Source organism: Abrus precatorius, unplaced genomic scaffold (genome assembly GCF_003935025.1).
Source record: "Abrus precatorius isolate BTA unplaced genomic scaffold, Abrus_2018 Scaffold11, whole genome shotgun sequence".
In the NCBI taxonomy this organism is placed as follows: Eukaryota; Viridiplantae; Streptophyta; class Magnoliopsida; order Fabales; family Fabaceae; genus Abrus; species Abrus precatorius.
The window spans coordinates 17,501,058-17,517,240 of NW_020874303.1; the positions used below are offsets into that span (position 1 = coordinate 17,501,058).

The window sequence follows — 16,183 nt, forward strand, 5'->3', positions numbered from 1 at the left end:
ATATTTGGAAGAACTCTCCTAATTTCATTGTTCTTATTAAAAATAATGATAGAAATCGATTAAAATGAGCTTTTGAGTTTAAGCATTTTTTATTCGTGCTAAACTTATATCTATGCTTTAGAAATTAAAAATTACTTGAAATATAAAGATTGATTGAAAAAATACTGATAAATTACTATAAGACACATCCTACATGAAACTCATATGTATGCATATTTTTTAATTAAGTTGAAAGCTTTTCTAATTGTTGGTTTTTAAAGATTGAAAATCGTCTCCAGTAAATTTAAGATTATTTATTGAAATTGATGGTAGGGAAGTTCAATATATGAAAAAATAATCATTTTATTTTGATTTTTTTTCTCTTATCTACTAAAAAATTGAATTGCATTACCAATTACTACTATTTACATTTTTCAATTGATTTTTTCTTCATTAAGAATTTATTATTATTTTTTTTTACGATTTTATCTTTGTATTTTTTTAACAAATTCATTTTAATTTTTGTTTCTACTTACTTTAAAATTTAAAATTAATTAATGTAAAAAATAATAAATAAAAATGGAAGAAATCAATCAAACAAAAATGATATTGTACCGTTTAATTTGTTGGGATTTTTAAATTATGTCCGAATAGAATCAAACTGCATATTAGTTTTATGTGGAGATGATTTTTTTAGTATCATATAATTAATTAGATTTAATCACGGGCCAAAAACTATCCGTCAGAAAGTTGTTGGGCCAGTTGTGACTCAATGACAATACAACAGCATAGTAGACATGCTGGCCCGGCCCATTTAAACTCATGGATACTTGGGGTAGACTATACTGTATCTGTTTACTGCGGGTCTTTCTGTTCCTTCCTTCCTCCCATCCACAATTCCATTCAGTTTCAGAAATCGGAGGGACCTTCTCTCACAACGCACCTCACATTTGTGGCTGCACCTCTTTACTTCAACTTCAATACTCTCACGATACTTGAAACCCTCGCACGCCAGGTTTGTCTCATTTCCTATCTTTATTTCGAGATCTGTTTTTGGTTGCTCCTTAAACGGAGCTTTAATTTTATTTTCTCTCCAATCAAATGCATCGTATAAACCTCAATGCTTCCTCTAATTCGCTCTTTCTGATCGGTGATCGGTGAATGTTTTGAAATAATCAAGACTTGATGGGAAAGGAGAGTCAAGTGTCCGCTATGGAAATCGACGCTCCAAACTCGATCAGTTCTGATCAGATCGCTCCCAAATTCTCCATTAACGGTGTGTCTTCTCCTTCGCTGTGCAATGCTGTTCCATTCATTTTCTTATGCCATTCCTCTTACCTATGAAACTTTGATGATTGCTGTAATTAATATTTTATTTATTTATTTATTTTCAGTATTGCAGCTCTTAAAATCTGCGCAAATGCAGCATGGCTTGCGCCATGGAGATTACACTCGCTATCGGTACGTATTTTGATATTTGATTAATTGATGCTAACTAACATTTTGTTTATTTATTTTATTTTCTGTCTTTAGATGTATTTTGCATCCCTAAGAATATTGGAGAGCCACAAGTACAATGTACTAGTTCTATTACTGAACAACTGAATTGTACCAGTGAAAATGGCTGAGGACATGTCAGCTTTGGGTTTATTCTGAATGATGCGGATAACAGTTTTTTTCCTATATAACACAACACCTTGAGTCTCCTAGCACTATGCACTATCTGTTCAATTTATGAAGTTGTAACAAGACAACTTATGGAAACCTTGATTCAAGCTGTTGCTTTAACTAACGAGTTAAAATATGTATAGATTGGTAATGGATAAGCTTGTTTTCCTTTATGCTGTAGGAGGTATTGCACAGCTCGTTTGAGGAGGTTATATAAATCATTGAAGTTTACCCATGGTCGTGGCAAATATGCAAAAAGAAACATAACTGAGTCTACTGTCACTGAAGTAAGGTATGCTTTACTTACAATGTATTTTCTTTTCCTATAGAAGTCTAGCATCCTTTTGTTGTTGACTTTGAATTTGTGCTATAGGAAGCAATGATGTAAAAGATTGGTTCCTGTTGGTTGTTAGGCTTAACTATCTCTGTTGCTGTCAAGTTATTTCTGGGATCATTCTCTGTAATAGGTTGTGTCTAGGTCTGGGTTCTTTTAAGAATGAAGTGCTGGTACTTATATAGCAATTAAAACTCCGATAAATCTTAAAAGAAGTTGTAGTGATATTCACCTGTTGAATAATTTAACAATATGTTGATGGGTTGTCATTGTGCAATTAACCAAACTCTAAAGATGGGGCTTGAAAGTTGAAACTAAAAGTTATGGAATCTAATCTACTACTTTCCTGGTTAATATTAAAGATATAGTATTTTAAATTAGTTCAGCACTCAGCAGTCCTGTTGTAGGAGCAAGATTGCACTGTACTTCAGGAATAACCCACTTAATTTGGTTAACTTCCTAACTTTTTATTGAAATGGTATGAACTCTGTGAAGTGCCTCCTAAGTTAAATATCCTTGACCTTTTATTGTTTAGTTACCAGGAAGCATCTGATGTGCACATGTAGTTTGCCATGGGAATGCCAAGAGTATTTTATTAGGATAATCTTTGTTTTCTACTTAAAAGTGGAGAGGTATGGCGACTCCTCTGCAGTGTCCTTAAAAATGGTCAATGTCTTATTAGAATCATTTTGATGGGATTTCCCATCTATTAGATCAGTCAAATTTAAAATTGTCTTCCTTACATTTTGCCCAAATTGCTTGTGGAATGAAAGGACTGTTTTGAATTTTTTTTACTTTATTTATACTGAAGCACCCCATGTTCTCAAACCAGAAACCTGGTTTTCCTTGCTTCCCCCCTCTCTCTGCCATGTGGGGTTTTTTTGTCATTCCTTTAGTAAAATTTTTGGTCACTTGGGTTGGTTTTTGGCACCTCTTGTATCTACTTTGATGTACACCTTTATCAGAGGTCTAATATTCTACTGCATTCACTGATAAAATAATCATTAGTAGGCTGAATTTTTGTGATGAGATTACGCTGATTGAAGGTTTATATGCTCTTTATTTGTAGAGTAATAATTCCCTGGGGTTGTTGTGCTTGATCCACTTTTAGATATCTCTCTTTGCAGTTTTGTAGCTCATATTACTTGTGTGTCACTATCTGAATCTTAAACTATCCATAAACCATCATTTAGACCTTGGTTGCTCTTTCCTTAGTTTTTCAAAAATGTATTTAATAGTTTCTGGAAAATGGAAAATAAACATTTCGTCTGCCTGGCAACTTTTTAATTATCAATGCATGTTTAATGTTGAAAGTTTTTTGGTTTCAATTCAGGTTTCTTCACCTAATTCTCTATTCAGCAGAGAGAGCTTGGAGTCATGCTATGGAGAAAAGACAGCTTCCAAATGGCCCAAACGCACGTCAACGCATATATTTGATTGGTCGGTTGCGGAAAGCAGTAAAATGGGCCACTTTGTTTTCACAATTGTGTGCAGTCAAGGCAGATTCTAGAACATCTTTGGAGGCTGAGGTGTGTCTTTTAGTCACTTTTTGCAACAAAAATATGTGATATCAAAATTTTTTTTTCTCTAATTATGGTTAATTTTCTGCTGTATTTTATTCATTCCCCCTTCCTTGGGTACAGATTTTTTTCAATCCTTTTCTTCAGAGAAGATCACTAGCATTTCAAATGTCTATATTTCTTTTTATTTATAGAATCAATTTTTTTAGTTGTGTTTTCTTTTAAGGCTTTTTATGTGTGTAGTTTGATCTTAGGTAGTAAAGCTACAAAAGTAAGATTTGCATAAACGCACAAGAATAAAAAAAGTTAAAATGCACTTTCTGTTCTGGAACACGGATAAATTTCATTTTAGTTCCAGTTGTTCATTATAATCCTTGTAATATAGATTATTTTACTTTTAAAAAAATTGTTACACATACATAAGAGGAAATGCTTATTGATTCTTTCTATAATCTTGCGATATTGCTGTAAACAGAGCATTAGATGAATAAATAACTTAAAACTAAAATTATATTGTATCCTTTTCAAATAGATAAGATATTTGATGAGTTTTACTGGAATACATTGGTTTCAAATTGGAAAATTCTGCCTCTTGTTTCTATGATTATCCACAAAAATTAGTGTTAAATTGGAAGTGTAGAATGAATTTGAAATAAAAAATGTTATAATCAGTCAATATCTGTTATAATCTGTCAACAAATATTATTGTGATTTTATTTCTGTAAATATTCTGATTGATTAGATTTGGCTGTAAATATTCTGTAAATTGGGTAATCAGCCTTAATTGCTCTGATATTGTGATAGGAATCTCTCCTATTTCCTTGTTGTAACCAGCCTTTATGGAATATTATTTTCCCCTCTCTATTAGTGCGAGTGTACTGTTTGACTGAAATAATATACACCGAAATATTTCCAAGTAAAAAGTATTTTGGAGACCATATTGATACCTACGAAAAATTACAGGAAATGGAATATATTTTAGAGTTCAACTTTGATACACCATAAAAGACTTTTACATGGTCAAATAGTTAGAAATCACCCTAAATTTAACTTTTAAAGAAATTATTCCAAAAATAATGGTTTTTAGTTCCTTTTTAATTTGTATATCCTATTCTGTACTTGTTTGATAATTATTTATCAATTTATTAAAAATGTTTAGGAGCCTTAAGCTTTTCAAAATGTATACTTTGGTGGTTTTACAGTTTCTCTTTTTTTAGCTATTTTTCTTTTGTTGATGAATAATGAAAATTCTTTCACTTTTGTTTGTTCACTGGATTTTAGGCATATGAATCCTACATGAAGGGGAGTTTATTGTTTGAGCAAGATCAGAATTGGGATGTGGCTTTAATGCACTTCAAAAGTGCTAGGTACATTCACTCTACCTTTTTGATCTATCATACTGCTTTGAAAAGAATACAAAATAGATGCTGTTTTTCTGAAATGGAGATTAAAGGAGCAGGCTTATGCTTAGATGAATGAGATAATTCTTTGAATGATTTGATGATATATGTTTTGGCTGGCAAATGCCTGTTTATTTTGTCTGATCTAGCAGTGCTTCTATTTCTTGCTCACCTTGCCTTGAGTTTTTAATTATGCCCATATTTGATAGGGCTGTATATGAGGAATTGGGGAAATATGGAGATCTTGATAACCAAGTTTTGTGTCGTGAGCGAGTTGAGGAACTAGAACCTAGTATCCGTTACTGCCTTCACAAAATTGGCCAGTCAAATCTACAAGCTTCAGAACTTTTGCACATTGGTGATATGGAAGGTCCCGCATTAGACCTTTTTAAAGCTAAATTAGAGGTTGGTATAGATTTCTTTCATATAGAAAACAACTAAAGTAATATGCATATCTTTGCAAATCAGTAAGTTCATATTATAACTTATGACTACATGTTGCCTAGAGATAGACTTTCATTTTTATGTTTATTCAAATGGGGGCTCAATAATGCACACACAAGATGATATTTTAAATGTTAATAAACTATCTTGGATTATCCCCCTTAATACTCAAGAACTCCTAAAAGTCCTAATCTTTCAACACCTAAGTGGATGCATATTCAACTTGATGTGTGGTTCCTTCCATTTTGCAACTAATGTGGTTGATCATATTCAACTTGCTTTCAAATATTTAGAAAATTGTGTAATTTCTCATACTCCTAAGGTCATTTTTGCTATTATTTTCTTTGTACAGTGTTTTACAATTTTCATTCAAGAGTCTCAACCAGCTCTATTATTTGAATTGGAAGGCTGCTCTTTTGAAAGATAACAGGCTTCATGCATGCACTTTCAATGATAAAAATTAATAATTTAATTGTGTTTGTTCCAGGCTGTCATGGCTGAGGCAAGATCTCAACAAGCTGCTTCCATGACAGAATTTCTTTGGCTTGGCCACAGATTTCCTATATCAAATGCCAAAACAAGGGTTGCTATCTTGAAAGGTTGGTAGCTTTCTTCTGCTATAAATTAGAGAGCAAGTAAGTTGAAAATGAAGTGATTTGTTGATTAACTCAATCATCTTTTCAAATCTTAACCTCACTTTTGTCCCATGTGTATCCACCTAGCACTCTCTTTTCCACTCTGCAAAATAAATTTTACTAGTCTGCCTGTGATTCTTTTCCATGTGTTTTATTTCATCATTTTCTTGAGTATGTTGTGTTAAAAGTTAATTATTTACAATATTGATTATAGTAGATGGCATCTACTGTGATGAGTTAGAAGTTTGCTTTTCCACCTTGTGGATGCTGATGATGCAAATTCTGGACAAATTCTTTATTGAAAATGTTTGCATCTAAAACTTGTGTGTTATTGTCAATGTTGTCAAATAATGACTGTGACAGTGCCATGGTATTTTGGTGGTGAGTTTTCAGCAAAACAAAAGTATGTTTGGTTTTTATCATAGTAGATGCAGTCAAAGTAACTCCTTGTGGTAATATAGTTGGTCAATGAAAATTTATTTTTTTGATCCCTGAATTTGTGGGAATTTTCTTTTGACTTTTATCCCACTGTTGACATCCATATTGCTCCTTTTGGTCCTTACTTTGAAATTTTCACTTAGTTAATGTGGAGATATTAAATCGATTCATGGAATATATTGCTAATGTGGTGGCCAATGTGGTGCAAACCTGTTAAATATGGTGGATGTCTGGCTCAATGGAAATTTACAATTATTTGGAGCCAACTTTTAAATTTGTTGCAATCTATTTTTCCAAGACTTCATTTCACATTGCCAAAATTTTATTGTAAGTTAAATTTCTAATAACAATTGCATACTGTTTTTTTGTTTGTTTGTGATAAATATATTATCAATTCAAACATGTTATATTTTGCCAAATATAGGGGGAGAGGGGTTCTTATTTATGAATCATGCAACAATTATTTGGAGAGTCTTAAAATGTATTTGATTGTGAATTAATGTATGGTATCTTTCCTTTCCTCTAACTCAACATAGTTCTAGCTATATCAAGTAACACTTCTATCTAAATAATTTTCTCAGCTCAGGAGCTGGAGAAAGATATACATGGTCCCTTGGCAGACTCAATTCCAGCAGACAAAAGACTTGTTATTTTTGACAAAATATTTTCTGCATATCATGAAGCCAGAGGCTATATTCGGGCTGATTTGGTATGATAACTTCTTGTTTTTGCTGTTAACTATGAATTATCAACAAATTTTACATGTAATTGATGTTCTATATTCTGTACATTTTAGGCCACTACAGGAAGTGCAGAAAGCGTGAAAGATGATCTGAATGGTCTTGATAAGGCTGTCAGTGCTGTTCTAGGAGAAAGAACCATTGAACGCAACCTCTTGTTGGTTAAGGTTGCAAAGAGTAAATTTGCAAAGCGTCATGATGATAAAAATGAAAAAGTCACCAAACCTGAAGAGCTTGTTCGCTTATATGATCTCTTGCTACAGGTTGATATCCATGTTTTTGTTTGTGAACTTGCATTAATGAACACATTTTGGAACACATTTCTTTGTGTGAAGATCCACCAGGCTGCTGCATTTTTCTTAATGCTATGCTCCTCAAATGGAATGACAATGCTTGTATGGTTCTTATATTTGGCAGAATACAGCTGATCTATCCGATTTAGTCAGTTCTGGAAGGGATAAAAAGACAGAAGAAGTTAGCTTTGCTGAAGTTTGTTCATGCAAAAGTTTGGCTTTTCGAGCAGAAAGGTTTGCTTCTGGTGCAAATACTTTTACTGATCTTAAAAATTTAATCAATTGCTTACCAGATGTAGACATGCTTACACATGGTATTTTCATCTTTTTTTGAAAATCTAAGAGTTACTTTGTAAAGTTTGTATTCTAAAATAAAAAGGGTTTTATACCAATAGCACTTCTGGGATTTTGTAAAAGAAAAGAGCAGAGACCACACCAGTTACTGTTCAACCAACAAGCCTTGCTGTTTGTCTCTTTGACAAACTGTGATGATCATTTACCTTTGCAATGCTTTTAAGTTTTACCGATCTTGTTCATCCCATTTACAAGATTCCCCTCCTTAACGGCCCCAGGGAAGGGGGGATTGAGTGGTGGACTGGTAGGCAGATATGTGATTTCTAGCTGCCACTACAGCTAAATCTGTGCTTGGTGTTTTGAAGAGATGGTGTTGCTACCTGAACTGAAGGTAATCTATTTTGATGTACATGTTTATGACCTGTGTGCAGGTGCTTTTATGTTGCAAAGTCATATAGTGTGGCTGGGAAGAGGGCTGAAGCATATGCTTTGTACTGTCATGCACGAAATTTGGCTGATGATGCCTTAAGAAAGCTTCAAATGTTAGATGGTGATAATAAGGTAATTTTAATCATTTAATTTTTAAGATCAGATTAGTGGACACCATACTGATCAATGCTAGAGCATTATTTTATTGCAGTGATATGTTTTTTGAACGCCAATCTTGGTCTAGTTGGGCTCTAAAATTTGCTTTGTCTTGTATTCCATTCTATCTTTTCATACACTGGCAACCATTAGGAGACCCTGAAGTTTTTAGTGTGAAGTCAAATGTTGTCAACAGGGAAAGAATTAAACATAAGAATTTTGTATTAAACAAATGCTAGTAGCACACTTTCTAATTTATTCTTTTTGACACATTTTTTTAATTATTGACTGAAATTTATCGAGACCTGCAAAATCACATGGGTCCCACTCTATTTTGAGTCTCACAATAAAGAATGCATTGAAAAGAGAGTGCCAAAAGAGGGTGTTGCTGGCATTCACTTTCTGCATAATGATCTCTAACCAGGCATTGATCTAAAGATGACAATCCATGGGGCTTGTGGCTAGCTTAGACAGATGACCGGCCCTTTAGACTACCATCTTTGTACCCATTTTGGGTCAGTGGAGATATTTATTCAAGTAGCCTTTGTTTAATTCCTTCTTGTCACCAATTGACTTCACACGATTTCACACACAATTTTAGAATCTTCACAATGTTTCCAGGTTAGTAAAGTCAATTCCTCCAATTTGTTTTTTGTAATCTGTCCTAAATTGGGGATATGCTTTGCATGTTGAAATTTATGATGAGAGCTAATTGGGTTAATGGTAATTGTTTTAGCTTCATATTTTGTGATTTAGATCATCTAAATTAAGGAGTGCACTTTACTGGGAAATTATTGATTGAAAATCAATAGTTGAGATTATGATAAAAAACTAAATAAGCATATATAACAAATTATGTTGTTAACATCCATTCCCTTAATTTTCAAATCAACATATATAATTCTGCACCTTCACTTTAAAGGAGCCAAATCTCATATTTTAACATTCATACCAGTAATAGTCAAGCCTTGCGTTTGATTTGATCACTGTTGTATTTTCTTTAATTTTTTTCGTGTTTTTTGGTTTAGCAGACTGTGATAAAAGAGTTAGAGGACTTGTGCAGTGAGTGCCGATCTAACAGTTGTATAGAGCATGCATTGGGGATCATGGAGGAGAAGAGAACTCAAGAGAATATATCTGAAAGGATCTCCAATATATCATTGACTGGAGTTGAGCGGGTACATAAGTTTCTATTTCTCATGTGATCCCATTTTGTTTTACATTATCTATCATATGGGAAGGATTTGACTCTATTGAATTTGTAACATATTGGGATTGAATAGTATTTGCATGATTCACATTTATTGATATATTCTATCATGTATTCCTGTTTCAGTTGGAGAAGTTCCTTCTTGAGAAACTTGATGTTTATGAGTCTGCTGTGGGTGATTCAAATGTGAAGTGTGCTCCACGCATTGCAGCCTTTCCCCCAGCTTTCCAGGCAATTTCTCGTAATCCTATTGTGCTGGATCTGGCTTATAACGCAATTGAATTCCCACCTATTGAAAATAGGATGAAGAAAACAAAGAGCAGCTTTATGAGTAGAATATTTGGTTAGTCAAGTTGAACAATTATTAACGACTGATCTGGTGGTTTACGTTGTTGAATATTGTTATGAATTTTGAGATGTTGATATAAAATTTTTGAGTGGTTCACTTTTGGATATTTACAGTGGAGAGATTGTATTCGGTCATAATTTTGATTTTGTTATAACATTTGATTTAAGTAGGGCAGGCTGTTACTTCTACCACAGATGCAGTTATAATATTTACAGTAACAATTTCTTGAGAAATATAACTGAAATATCATGGTGGGTTAAGTTTTTGGTTATTTAGGGCAGAGCACAAATTTTATAAGTGCCTTTTATTAATCTTTCGTGGACATGCATGCTCTCTTGAGCTGTGGTCCACCTAGGATTCTTTTTTTCTGTGGTGGTTTCTGCCTCGTGGAGTTAATTTTGTTTCTTGGTGAGTTAGTTTGCTTTCTATTTTTTTTTATGTCAAGATCATGATTGCAATTTTGAATTTGTCTCCTTAGTTAGGTTCTTGTTTCAATTTGTGCTAGGATACAATTTGATTATGATGTCAGTGAGAGACACACACACTTAACTAAAATTCATTGTTTTGGGATTTCAAAATTCAATCATTGTTTTTATTGTTTAGTTTGGTTGATTCTGCTTCTGAAATTAACCTTGAATTAGGTGTGCTTAATTCTCCTTACCCTTGCTTTGACTGAATTCTTGGTTCTTCTTTCAGCAGAGAATCTTTGAATTTTAAATCAAGTTTATTGGTTAAAATTCAATCAAACACTCACTAATCAATTGAACTAAATAAACGTATCATAGTCTATGATGATTTGTTGCAAATGCAATTTCGTAGGGTTGATTTATTGCTTGAGAATCGCCCAACCCTTCCATTGGGCATCCCTTAATTCGAATGATTTCACATTAAGTTTCTTGTAAGAATAATCTTGGTGTTTCGGCACTTTGTATTGTATTTATACTGTTTGATACCACGTACAACTTAACTATCAATATGTTAATTTTAAACTTTAAAAATCAATGATTAATACATTTATATTAAACTTTAAAGAAGAAAAGAAAATAATAACAGGGGTTTAAATTTGTAATTTAGAATAGACAATGCAATAATGTATTTTATCACTAATATAAAATCTGAACAATCATGGCTACAAATTTAATTAAATTATCATTTAATTATTCAATCTTTCTTTTCATAATTATAATTTGCATGTGTGTAGTAAATGAATAATTAAAAATCATGAAAAGTAAATAAAATTAAATCAAAGTAAATGTCTAAGTATGACAAACCAACGTGAATAAGAAAGATCTGTCGATGTTAAAACGTAAATTAAGAAAATCAGTTTTGTAATTTTTTCAAAAGGAATCCATATGAATGCACCTTCATGTATGGCTACAATTTTACATATCTCAAATATTTACATCAATGTATAATCATTTTATTTATTTAACTAGGGGTGCTCATAAAAATAGTGTAAGATTATAACTTCGTTGCACAATAAGGATTAAGTTTCAAAAGTTTTTATACTTTCTTATACATATTCATGCATTTTACCATTTTATCATAATCTCTGCTACTGCTTTTAATTAGTAATTAAAAAACTATTTTCTTTGTGAAATCTTCAAATCACCTGTTGTTTGTATGAGAAAAGCAACCACACTCTATTCAATCATATTGTTAAACTGTACGAGTCTCGTTTAAGGAAAGTAAGCTTCAGTTTAATGAGATGCATGTAAAAATTATTCAGTATCAACACATTGAAAGCTAGTAATTTAAAATGAAAATTTCCAGATGATACGATTACTTTTTTGGACGAAACATGATACAAATTACATGGTTCCATTTTTGTTTCATTACTTTAATTTAATATTATTTATGAATAAAATAATAAAAATTATTGGGCATGAATTTGCATTTATTTGTATTGAAAAGTTTGGTACTAAATAAATCTGCTCTTCGATCTTATATAGTTTGAGTTTTAATTTTTTACAGCGAGATTAACTCAATGCACTCTCATTTTTACATAATCAAGTGTCTTTTGTTTAGTGATACTTGTCTTTTAAGCTTCCATGCCAAATTAAATAAATATTTTTAATTGAGTATTTATTCTAAGAAAATTTTTATTTGTAATAATTTTTTTATCAATGCACAAATTTCTTTGATTAACGATAAACATTATAAGATATTTATAACTCATAGTAAAATAATTTTTTAATCAATTAAAATAATTTGTGCTGCTTTTTAAATTGAAAACTTTAAAGATTTATGTTTTTATAATTTAATTTAATCATTAATAGAATAATCTTTCAATTTTATATATTTAGAATGATAGTGAATGGTAAAGGAATTAATAAAGAAAATAAACATTAAAGATATTTAATAAAAATATTAAATATTTATTTTTTAATAATTAAAAAGATTAAATATAGTATCTTAAACAGTTAAGACGGTTACAATGAGTTTGGCACCACTGAACAGGTTTATGCTTTTGCATTTGTTGGCCTCTTAACTGTTTGCATAAGCATTCCAAGCCAGTTAAAGGACCTCTACCAATGGTTGCATGTGAAGCAGACAATGCATGCAAAAAACTCTACACACACACACACACACGCGGTCTTCGTCATGTGAAGCATAATAATTAAACCACAGTTCTAGCAACATGCCAATTTGTTGCAACTAAATTTTCCTTGTTAGCATGGAGATTCTTAACATAGGTGTCAATGGCTTTGGATGCGTTATAAAATCTTCAGTTCTACTAAAATCAACATTGAAACAAAGCATTATTTTAGTAGTAAATGCGTAATAACAAAATTAACAGATTATAGCTGTTGCTTATCTGGTTTATCTGACCGGGAATGGATGTGAAGTGATGGGTATCAAGTATAGGTCATCTTTTCTTCTAACAGTCACTCCGAATTCCTCAGTCATGTCCAACTCCTCACTTTCCATTCCATTTGGAAGCTTCCAATCAAAGTGATACAACAAAAATGCAAGGGCCAACTCAACATTTATTAAACCAAATGTGCTGCCTGGACATATTCTTCTTCCAGCACCAAATGGAATGTACTCAAAATTATTCCCCTTGTAGTCAATAGGGCTATCAATGAATCTCTCTGGATAAAACCTCTCTGGTTCACTCCAGTAGTTTGGATCTCTTCCAATTGCCCAAGCATTTACAAATATCTTGCTTTTGATAGGTATGTGATAACCATGAATCTCACATGCTTGTCCATTTTCTCTTGGAATTAGAAGAGGAGCTGGAGGGTGTAGCCTTAAGGTCTCTTTGACAACTGATTTCAAATATTTGAGTTCATCAATGAGAACTTCATCAACCATTCCTTTCATATTGAATGCCTCTCTCACCTCAACTTGTGCTTTTTTCATTACTCTTGGATCCCTTACCATCTCTGCCATTGCCCAATTTATGGTAGTTGCTGCTGTCTCACCTCCAGCACCAAATATGTCCTGAAAAGTAATTATATATGAGGTTAAGCTAATGCAATGATATCCAAAGAAACAATTACGGATTTGACTCCTTTTTTTCGTTGAGGGGTGCACTTTTGGGGATAAAATGTAGAGTTGTAACTGTTGATTGAAAAAGGATGAGATTACGTGCAGAAATGTAACAAACTATGAAGTTATCAAATATCTTGAATTTCATATTCCCATTAGCAGTTATAACTTCACATTATCCTCTAAAGTGCACTCCTCACTTTGAAGTAGCAAAATTCAACAGGGATATGTAGAAGGCATCCAATAATACAACATGGAAAATTGCCACTTACTGCACAATTTTGAAGAGCTCATATGCGATATATTCCGGGGTTACTATTAACATTCATCTAAATTCTACATCAAAAAGCAAGATTATCTTCATAAATGAAACAATTTACAAGACATTATCATCCTTACCAGGATTATAGCCTTTACATTGTTATCAGTCAACCAAATATCCTGATTACCATCCTGGAATTTTAGGAGAACATCTACCAGATCTTCCTCTGCTTCACCTTGGCCTTCTTTGGATTTAGAATTTCCCACTTTATGTTGAACAATGATGTCTTCTAATATCCGATCAATTTGTCTATGCAACCTCTCAAGCTTAGGCCTCAAACCAGTGACACGCTGAATCCATTTAGAAGAAGGAAACAAATCTCCAATCTTAAAACCTGCTGCAACTGTTACTCCTTCTTTCACCAGCAATATGAATTCTTCTTGATCTTTGCATTTCATGCCAAAAGCAGCTCTGGAAATGATATTGTATATTGATAAAAGTACTGCTTCAGTGAGGTTGATGGGTGACCCATTATGTGAATAAATCATTTTGATGAGATTGGTGAGCTCTTCTTCTCTTATTGGCTTGAATGAATTCACACGTTTTTGAGTGAAGAGCTCGACAGTACATATTTTTCGTAGTTGTCTCCAATAATTTCCATAAGGTGCAAAAGCAATATTTGTGGATTCATAGGACAAAATATCAGAAGCCAGAATAGTAGGCCTTGATGCAAAGATGATATCATGGGTTTTCATTACCTCCTTAGCATACTCTGGTGAGGAAACAATGATTGTGAAGATCTCCCCAAGTTGCAGATGCATCAAGGGTCCATATATTTTGGCCAAGTCTCTTAATTTTCGATGTGGTGTAGATGTAACAAGATGGGGTATGCTTCCTATAATAGGTAGCTTCCATGGTCCTGGTGGTGTTTTTAGAGTTACCTCAGTTTTCTTGAGATTCCTTCCTATTTTCAGTGCCACAATCATGAATAGGATAAAGGATGTAAGGGCTAGCAAGTTAAGTGTTTGAGAATCCATCATGATAGAACTCACTAGTAAGTGTTCCAATAGTCCTCATAAAGATGATTTATGTTGTTTAGGAGAATCGTAAACTTGGGATATTTTTGCCAGTTTTGGTTTGTTTCTATGCTTTTTAGTGGTTTCTTGTGCTGCTACTCGTGTTGCATGAGTTCACACCTCACATTAAATAATCTTTCGGTTTATTTCATCTTCATAAAATATTAATATGGCCGTCCAATAAAATACAAAATATTATTTAACAAATCATGGCATGTCCCCATTTCCTCTTAAGACTCTTTGTAGCATTATTAGCCATCTCGTTGGCTTCTTTTATCTTTTTCTTGGATGCAATATTATATAGTTTCCAAATATTTAGATCGAACTGGTACGTGGCAATAGCAACCATGACGACATGATTATCGATTTGCTTGAAGAGATGTAAAATATGAAGGGAAAAGAAAACAAAGGATCAAAATAGAATAAACAAATGTACTATTGGAATAAAAAAAAAGGAAGAAAAAGTAGAGAAATTTCTTTCACTCGTTTACTTAAAAAACAGAGTGAAAATAAATAATGTAAAAATACTAATTTAAAACAATTAAATTTTATCTAAAAATAAATATTTTTTACTCTATTTTTTTCTTTAAACATTTCTTTATTCTTTTTTGTTTATAAAAAAATAATTATTAAAAGCTTAAATGGGGAAGGGGGGAAGAATGTGCATCCCCCCTGTCAGGCCAATTTGGAGGTTTTCATTTATCTCTTCTCTTTTGTTCCTTTCTTTTTTTTTGGTTAACCTCTCTTCGCTCTCCGGTCAAACATAGAATAACGCGCACCGAAGAAAATGGTAGAAAAAAGGACCCCACACTCATTTTTCAATCTATCATTTAATTTTGTAGAATATAATCTGTTAGGCTTCAGCTCTAAGATAAGCCGCAAAGTCCGCATCTTTTTCAAGCCTGAACTCAAAATGAAGGCCCATTGTGTTGCAGCCTTATACTAATAGCATTAGAATGGTCGATAAAAAAAATAGAATTATTATATTTCTCTAATAAGGCAAAGATTATCATGCGTATAGTAATAGTGATATTGAGGATTCTAATAGAAGTAAAAATAAATATTTTTTACATGATAAATATATAAAATAATATAAACTGTTTCAACTCAATGTTAAACATATGCCATCAATTTTAGGGACTCTGAACACCCCCTAAAACTACACCGTGAACAACTTTTCTGTTAATCTCTTAACACAATACTTCATAGATTATAGTAATTGTCAACATAACGCATATTTTGGTACACATTTCCCCTTATTTACATATGTCATATATAATAATAGGCTGATCATCCGATTCCCTTGAATTTGAAAGGAGTACTAATGTTAGACATTTACGATGTGCTCAATTGTGAATGATGATGATGAAGACAATTAACACGAAGATGGTTAAAATGATGAACGCATTATTGGGGATGCTAATTCTTCAAACACGAATTCATGGTTGCAGGTGAATTTCA

At 32.5% G+C, this 16,183-nt stretch overlaps 2 protein-coding genes across 3 annotated transcripts; one reads left to right on the forward strand and one right to left on the reverse strand.

Annotated features, from left to right (window-relative positions):
- Nucleotides 1–836: 836 nt before the first annotated feature.
- Nucleotides 837–10,468, forward strand: LOC113854538 (signal recognition particle subunit SRP68). Of its 2 annotated transcripts, XM_027485568.1 has the most exons (14): nt 837–994; nt 1,160–1,255; nt 1,374–1,440; nt 1,829–1,939; nt 3,315–3,510; nt 4,783–4,868; nt 5,111–5,306; nt 5,833–5,944; nt 7,000–7,127; nt 7,215–7,421; nt 7,576–7,685; nt 8,177–8,306; nt 9,362–9,508; nt 9,667–10,468. In XM_027485568.1, the coding sequence occupies exons 2-14, from the start codon at nt 1,165–1,167 to the stop codon at nt 9,886–9,888; spliced, it is 1,803 nt and encodes a 600-aa protein (XP_027341369.1). In that variant the 5' UTR covers nt 837–994; nt 1,160–1,164; the 3' UTR covers nt 9,889–10,468. The 2 variants fall into 2 exon arrangements, with proteins under 2 accessions (XP_027341369.1, XP_027341370.1); XM_027485569.1 differs by lacking the exons at nt 837–994; nt 1,160–1,255; nt 1,374–1,440 and having other exon boundaries at nt 1,829–1,934.
- Nucleotides 10,469–12,280: 1,812 nt separating this feature from the next.
- LOC113854879 (cytochrome P450 71D11-like) lies at nt 12,281–14,861 on the reverse strand. The gene is made up of 2 exons (XM_027486170.1): nt 13,784–14,861; nt 12,281–13,336 (listed from the first exon to the last, which is right to left on the reverse strand). Exons 1-2 carry the CDS (start codon nt 14,684–14,686, stop codon nt 12,713–12,715), a joined length of 1,527 nt encoding a protein of 508 aa, XP_027341971.1. The 5' UTR covers nt 14,687–14,861; the 3' UTR covers nt 12,281–12,712.
- Between the last annotated feature and the right edge of the window lie 1,322 nt (nt 14,862–16,183).

Coding starts and splice junctions, on each gene's coding strand:
- LOC113854538 (XM_027485568.1), top strand. CDS start 1,165: ATGGGAAAGGAGAGTCAAGTGTCCGCTATGGAAATCGACGCTCCAAAC. Junction 4,869..5,110: donor ATGCACTTCAAAAGTGCTAG/GTACATTCACTC, acceptor CATATTTGATAG/GGCTGTATATGAGGAATTGG. Junction 8,307..9,361: donor TGTTAGATGGTGATAATAAG/GTAATTTTAATC, acceptor TTGGTTTAGCAG/ACTGTGATAAAAGAGTTAGA.
- LOC113854879 (XM_027486170.1), bottom strand. CDS start 14,686: ATGATGGATTCTCAAACACTTAACTTGCTAGCCCTTACATCCTTTATC. Junction 13,337..13,783: donor ATGTAAAGGCTATAATCCTG/GTAAGGATGATA, acceptor ATTACTTTTCAG/GACATATTTGGTGCTGGAGG.